This window comes from Patagioenas fasciata, chromosome 1 (assembly GCF_037038585.1).
Source record: "Patagioenas fasciata isolate bPatFas1 chromosome 1, bPatFas1.hap1, whole genome shotgun sequence".
NCBI lineage: Eukaryota > Metazoa > Chordata > Aves > Columbiformes > Columbidae > Patagioenas > Patagioenas fasciata.
Window position 1 is genome coordinate 174,901,917 of NC_092520.1, and position 6,987 is coordinate 174,908,903.

General features: G+C 57.2%; 1 protein-coding gene across 3 annotated transcripts; it reads left to right on the forward strand.

Annotated features, from left to right (window-relative positions):
• CHADL (chondroadherin like) lies at nt 1-6,076 on the forward strand. Of its 3 annotated transcripts, none has more exons than XM_071801583.1 (5): nt 1-1,133; nt 2,217-2,409; nt 2,498-4,159; nt 4,852-5,018; nt 5,350-6,076. In XM_071801583.1, exons 2-5 carry the CDS (start codon nt 2,257-2,259, stop codon nt 5,573-5,575), a joined length of 2,208 nt encoding a protein of 735 aa, XP_071657684.1. In that variant the 5' UTR covers nt 1-1,133; nt 2,217-2,256; the 3' UTR covers nt 5,576-6,076. The 3 variants fall into 3 exon arrangements, with proteins under 3 accessions (XP_071657684.1, XP_071657685.1, XP_065714804.1); XM_071801584.1 differs by having other exon boundaries at nt 2,240-2,409; XM_065858732.2 differs by lacking the exon at nt 1-1,133 and having other exon boundaries at nt 1,397-2,409.
• Nucleotides 6,077-6,987: the final 911 nt, after the last annotated feature.

Here is a 6,987-nt window from a genome sequence, read left to right on the forward strand (position 1 = left end):
ACCACCAGAGCGTGGCTGTAACATTAAGCAGATGCGGCTCCCTTCACCTGGCCCTCCCTGAGACAAACCACTGCCCCAAAAAGGATCTTAGTGATTTGGTGCAGGCAGTGAGCTCTGCAGGGTGACCAGCCTGGGGCAGTTTTGTCCCATTGAGACATATATCCCCAGTGGTCCACCCCACACAGCACAGCAGAGATAAACACGAGAGCTGATGTCCCAGAAGCTGCTCATCACAGTGCGGTTGGGCAGTCACCCTGTGTCACCTGAGCACCCCCAAGAGAGAGCCCACAGGCATGGAAGGGACATCGGGTCAAGGAGGCTTTGGCCATTCAGCAGTGGGGAGGGTCACGGACCCTGGGCAGTGAATCCATCACCCACAGGTGGCAGCAGGATGGGACATACTGGTTCTGGCAGCTGGGACTGCTGAATAGGGGAAGGGCCTGAAAGAGAAACTTTACTATTGAATCTTCCAGATTTTTGCTGGGCTGCAGAGCTGCTCATGTTCTCTGGGAGAGTGAAATGATGGACTCGTGGAGCAAAATGAAGGCCTCCATGGCCTTCTGCAAGGAAATGATGTTTCATACAGGCACTGCTATCCCTGGCCTTTCCAAAACAAGCAGAGAAGCAAAATTTGGAGAACTTGGGGCTGCAAATGTGGCAGGGCCCTGCAGCCTAGTTTGCCAGCTGCCTCCTTCCTTTTGCTCAGGCTTACCACCGCTGTTGCACTTTTGTCTGGATGTCACCTTTCTGCCCTGCACCTCTGTAGCTCCTGTGACTTACACAACCAGGAAAGAGAAGGCAGAGCCTGGGAAACACTGAGAGCAAATCCCACCCAGGCTGGGGCTGTGGTGCACCAGTGCTCCTGGGCCTCTGTGAGGCAAGGGGCAGGCGATATCTGGGTCACTGCCCTCTCTCCAGGGGTGCTCTACCCTTCCTCCCCCCCTTCTTCCTTCTCTTCCTCCTCCCGTGTTTCTGGCTCCGTCCGGTGAGCGCTGCTGGGAAAGCAACACAACGGGGCCCATTCAGCTCTCGCTTCTGCCAGGAGAGCAAACACCGGCACAGGAGCTCGGCAGCCGCTGGACAGCGGGGGGGACACGCTTTCCCCTCTTTCTTCGCTGCCTCTTGAGGTCCAGGTACCCCCAGCCCCCGGGTGCACGACTGCCCATGTGTGTGGGAGGGGGTGGTGGGTTGATGCCTGGCCCGCGGCGGTGCCCAGGCACAGGATGGGGGCTGAGCTGGGGACATTGCATTGGTGGCACTCTGGCTGCTGACTGCACGGGAGGAGTGTGACCACAGTGCGGAGCGGGGGACAAGGCAGGGCTGGTGGTGGTGGCAGAAGGGCAGAGTGGGGACATGGGACTGTGGGGGATGATTAGCCACGGTGGGCAAGGGGATGGGCATCATGATAGCTCCATGGGTTTGAGCCTTGCAGACTCCACTCCTGCTCCCCAGAGCTCAGTGGGGGTGTATTGGACATATCTGCAACGCTGCTGTCCCTCTCTGTGCTCGCCCCAGCCCTGGCCCTTCCCCAGCACCTCCACCCCAGGGATTTGTTCCTGCCCGGCCAAAATCAACCCATCCTTCCTGCAGATCAACAGTGGAGAGCTATTTCAAAAGCTGCTGTGAATAGCTTGGAGTCAGGGAGGTGGGGCAGGTGGGAGATGCAGACCTGGGAGGTGGAAGGTGGCTGGGGTGGCAGAGATGGGACATTTGGAATTAAAACAAAGGTGGCAGCTCATAAAGCTGGTGTGATCACATCCCCTGCATGGTTATGCCTGATTGCCTTACAAAAAAAGCAAGCCTCGATTGCAGGAGGGATATTAATTTTCTGTATAGATCAAGACCATTTTATGCTAATGATATGAGAAGAAAAAGACTGAGGCCTCTGCTCCAAGCCCACTCCCTGCGAGTGACCCTGTGCTCCTGCTGAGCTCCCTCCTGCTCCCAAACCTCCTTCAGGGAGTTTAGATAACCAGGGGAAAAAGCTCTTTCCAAGTGTAACCTTGCTATCTGTGACCTTCACTTTTCACCCTAAATACTTATCTTTTCCTTCTGCTCTGTTCCTCATTTATAACCTGAAAAGTCATGGTGTGAGCTCAAGGAACAATGAGACCTGCCCCACCAGGTCACAGAAGTGTCCCTCATGGCACCCGGTGGCAGTAAGCGATGCTGTTTGGGGATGGAGGGGGCCTGACCCCTCTGCCATTCCTCCCCAGGCCTCACCGCTGCCTCTCCCCAGCCGCAGGTGCCTCAGCCATGGGGCTGCCCTGGGGGCTCCTCCTGCTCGCGGTGGCACTGGGGAGGTTGGCTGCTGCCCGCTGCCCCACACCCTGCGTCTGTGACAACCTCCACGCTCAAGTCCTCTGCCTCCACGGGAACCTGACAGCCATCCCCGAAGCCATCCCACAGGTGGGGAAGGGGACAGGCAGGGGATGGGGGGAGGAGGTGGGGATGGCAGCCCTCAGGTAACTCAGTGTTTTGTTTTTGTGACGGACAGCTCACCAAAAACCTGGACCTTCGGGGCAACAGCTTCATGGTCATCCCGGTGGGAGCCTTTCTCGCCACCCCATACCTAACGCACTTGGACCTGCAGCACTGCAAGGTGGAACGGCTGGAGGAAGGGGCTTTCCGAGGACTGGGGAGGCTAGTCTACCTCAACCTGGCCTCCAATGGCATAGCCTTCCTCTACCAGGAGTCCCTGGATGGCCTGTCCTCCCTCCAGCAGCTCATCCTGAAGGGGAACCGCATAGAGGAGATCCAGCCGGGTGCTTTTGGCCACCTGGGTTCCCTCACTGTCCTCGACCTGAGGGCAAATGCCTTGGTCTACCTCCCAGACATGGTCTTCCAGGGTCTGCAGGTCCTCAGATGGCTCCGGCTGTCCCACAATGCCATCCACGTGCTGGGCAGCGAGGCCTTCGCCGCCCTCCCTGCCCTGCGCAGGCTGAGTCTGGACCACAATGAGCTGCAGGCGCTGCCCAGCGAGGCCCTGGCCAGGCTGGATGGGGCAACTTGGCTGGACCTGGGCCACAACCCCATCACCTACATGGCCGAGGAGGCCCTGGCCATGGCCTCACTGAAGCACCTCTTCCTGGACCATGCCGCCCTCCAGGATGTGGCACCCGATGCCTTCACTCACAGCCCCCAGCTGCGCACGCTGGACCTCCGTGAAAACCAGCTGCAAGGGCTGCCGCCCCTGGCCGGGGCCAGGAGGCTGGAGAGGGTCAGCTTGGTCGGGAACCCCCTGCTCTGCTCCTGCCTCCTGCGCCCCTTCCACCGCTGGCTGGCAAACGTGCGGGTGCAGGTGGAGGGGGCCTGTGCTGCTCCTCTCACCCTCCGTGGACGCCCCCTCGACTCCCTCAGGCCCCCCGAGATGAGATGTGGCCGCCCCCAGCCACTCCCCAGCCCCACCACGCCGTCAGAGCAGTTGAGGGTGGCCAGCAGTGGGCGCTGCCCCCTGGGGTGCTCCTGTTTCCCCGATTTCCATCACGGGTCCTGTGAGAACAGGGACCTGCAGGAGATTCCTCAGGGCTTCCCCCGGGACACTCGTCTCCTCGACCTGCGCCAAAATGCCTTTGGGACGATTCCACCAGGCGCCTTCCCTGGCCTGAAGGAGCTGGTGTCCCTCCACCTGCAGAGCTGCAGCATCAGGATGCTGCACCCTGGGGCGCTGCAGGGGCTGGAGAGCCTGGTCTACCTCTACCTCACCGACAACCACCTCTCCACCTTGGCAACCACTGCCTTCAAGGGTGCCCCACAGCTGGCCTACCTTGACTTGGACCGCAACGCCTTCACCCACCTGCCCTCGCACACCTTCCAGCTCCTGCCCAACCTTATCTCCCTCCACCTGCGGCACAACGCCATCGGGGAGCTGCTGGACGGCGACCTGGCCAGGGCAGGGGGGCTGCGCTGGCTCTACCTCTCTGGGAATGCCATCCAGCACATCGCCCCCACCGCCCTGGCTCCTGCCAAGATGCTGGAGAAGTTGCACCTGGAGGGAAACCACCTGGCAGAGGTGCCCACAGAGGCACTGCAGGGCTTGCCCGCACTGAGCGAGCTGAAGCTGTCCCGCAACCCCATCAAGCGCCTGGGGGATGGTGCCTTCCTGCCCGTGGCCTCCAGCCTGCAGCACCTCTACCTGGACAACATGGGCCTGGAGTGGGTGCGTGTGGCTGGGAACCCACAAGGGGCAGGGGCACCGCAGGGCACAGCCACAGGTCCTGTCTTGTTCCACCACCCAGGGCTGGTGGCCCCTATAGAGGCAGCCAAACAGGTGTCCCCAACTCCCAAGGCTTTAGGAGAGGCTCTGTAGCCTGGCCAGGAGAAGAGGCTTCCTCAGGTTTGGCCAGAGCATTGTCTTGCTCCAACCTGTTCCCCTGGGACATACTTGCTCCCCCTGGTGCTTAAAGACACCCCACTGCAGTGGGGTCCAGACCATCCCCCAAACCACCTCCTCTCCCAGCCCTGGATTTATTTCTCCTGCTGTTAGTAAAATCTGTCCTGTGGGGGGACTCTTCACCACTATTACCCTGAATTCTTCCAGCCTCTGAAGAAATCTGTGTTAGTACCACTCTCACAAGGACCCTGCACCTTAACAGTGCCCAGGGTTTGCTCTGCATGTCACCTTCTTTCCAGGAAGACTGAGCTGGGCCCAATGAGTCCCGAAATGTGACCAAAAACTGGTTAACTAATGGTCCCAAAGCACATGTGCTGCCATTTAAAACAGCTCTTTCATGGGGTCACCAGGTTCAGGACAGGTTCTCTTGGCTCCTCAGCCTGATTAGCAGTGCAGGGGCTGAGATTTGCTCCTTGGCCTCCATCAGGACTCCCTGACTGACACTCATTTCATTGCAGATTTCCCCTGGTGCCTTCGCTGGCCTCGGTCCCAAGATCAGAAGCCTTTATCTGGAGAGCAACAAAATGAGCAACATCCCTAACATGAGCAACTTCACAGGGTTGGAGATCCTCAATCTGAGGGATGTGCCTTTCCACTGTGACTGCCAGCTCCTTTCCCTGTGGAGGTAAGTGCTGCGAGGCGGGAACAGCCCTAGGGGACAGCCATGGGGACAGCTGGACCCTTGCCCCACCAGAGGCACAGGCCTGTGGCACACTGGCCTTTTTGGGTCTTCTCCCATGGCGGTGAGACAGATTGTGCAGCCTGGGCTTTCCTGGTATAGGGAAAGCAGCCACAAGCTGGGGTGGGCAGGTACTCAAATACTCAAAGGTCACCCAGGTGAGACCTTGAGCAACCTGGCCTGGCTTTGAAGGGACCCACACCCACTCACGGGCAGAGTTTCACCTCCCCCTTTGCCCTGTTCCATTCTTTTCCCTGATCTTCTGCCACGTTTCCAGGTGGATCAACACACTCAACCTCCATGTAGGGGCCACCTGTGGGTCTCCTGCAGAAGCCCAAGGGCTGAAGGTGAAGCTTTCCACCACTTTCCTCACCTGCCCTGGCTGGGGCCGAGGTGAGGCTGGGGAAGCCAGGCCTGACAAGACCAAGGCTGCAGGCAAGCCCAGCAAGAAAAAGAGACCAGGAAAATCACCAGCCAGGGGCTTCAAGAGGAACAGAGCTTAGGAAATGTGTCCAGGACACAACAGGGTCGTACCCACAGTCTGGGGAGAGTGGTTTTTCTACTTGTCCCTGCTGTGGTAACATGGATATTGCACAAGGTGCAAAGAAGAGAGCCTGGTGACACCAAAGTGATGCTGAATTGCCAAAGACAGGGTGTGTTTTTGCAGGACACAGAGGTACGCTACCCTGGAAAGAACTGGTGCAAAAAGCTTTCGTAGTGTTTGCAGCAGGCTTTGGTGACCTGACCAACAAAGCCAAATCCTTGCTTTTTCTTCCCAAGGCTCCCTCCAGCCATGCGGAAAAGCTGGAATCCACAAGTTTGTTTTTAAGAGTGCTGTGCTTCCACAGCTTCCAGAGCAATTAAAGAGTGGGACTGCAAACAGCACCAATGCAAGATCCCGCACCGCCTTGTATCTCAGAGCAGAAAACTTAAAATTACCCTCAGCGAAAACACTGCCTGAATCCCCAGCAGCTCCTCAGAATTAAAACATAAGCAAATTGAAACCTTTCTGTTTCCTGCGAAATTTCATTGGTGGAATGGGATCACTTACCCCGTAAGTGATCCCATCATAAGCAATGTGCCCAACCTATTCCACATGGCAGCCCAAGCCGGGAACCCCAGCCCCATTTTCAAGTCAGAAACTGGCTGAAATTCAGAAGGCTTTACAAGGTAAACACTTCCAGCCACTAAACAACTGTATGGGACATGGAAATGTTAGTGCAAAAACCAGGAGGAAGCAAGCTGAAGTTGTCTGGAAGTTCTCCTGGAAATACAGGTGGTCCTACAAGCCCTTCGATAGAAATCCCACACCCCCACCCCACTCACCCCATCCCCATTTCCCCAGGAGCCCAGAGCCCTCGCAGGTGGGCACAGCTCTCGTGCCTGGTTTGACACAGACCCTCCATTCTTTTTCCACTTGTGTTTCATTGCTTCCCCCACCACCTTTTTTGTCCCTCTCCAGTTATAGACTCCATTTGCCTCCTTAGAAGGGAAAAGAGGAAGACTGGTAATTACTCCCTGTCTCTACCCCATGTTTTCTAGACAGTTAGCTTGAAATTTTTTTATGGTCATGAGCCACTGTGCAAAGCAGGAACTATTATGGCATCACGGGCTCTCGCCTGGAAGCTCAAGGGGAGCATGGCTAAGGCAGCCATTTCATGGCCAAGGCAGAGCCCTGAGCAGCCACCATGTCCCTGTAGGACCTGACAGGGCACTTGCTGTACCCCACTGTGGCACTGAGAGGCAGGACACACCCTCACACGCAGAAAGTCCACAGGAACTTGCTACAGGAGATTTAGAACTGTGTCTCATCGCTGTCACCATACTGACCTTCTTCCTGATTTCTGTCCTGAACTTTGATGGCCACTCTGGGGAAAGAGAGTGATGATATAGTTTTGCCCTAAAACTGGAAATG

Coding starts and splice junctions, on each gene's coding strand:
- CHADL (XM_065858732.2), top strand. CDS start 2,167: ATGCTGTTTGGGGATGGAGGGGGCCTGACCCCTCTGCCATTCCTCCCC. Junction 2,410..2,497: donor TCCCCGAAGCCATCCCACAG/GTGGGGAAGGGG, acceptor TGTGACGGACAG/CTCACCAAAAACCTGGACCT. Junction 5,019..5,349: donor CAGCTCCTTTCCCTGTGGAG/GTAAGTGCTGCG, acceptor CCACGTTTCCAG/GTGGATCAACACACTCAACC.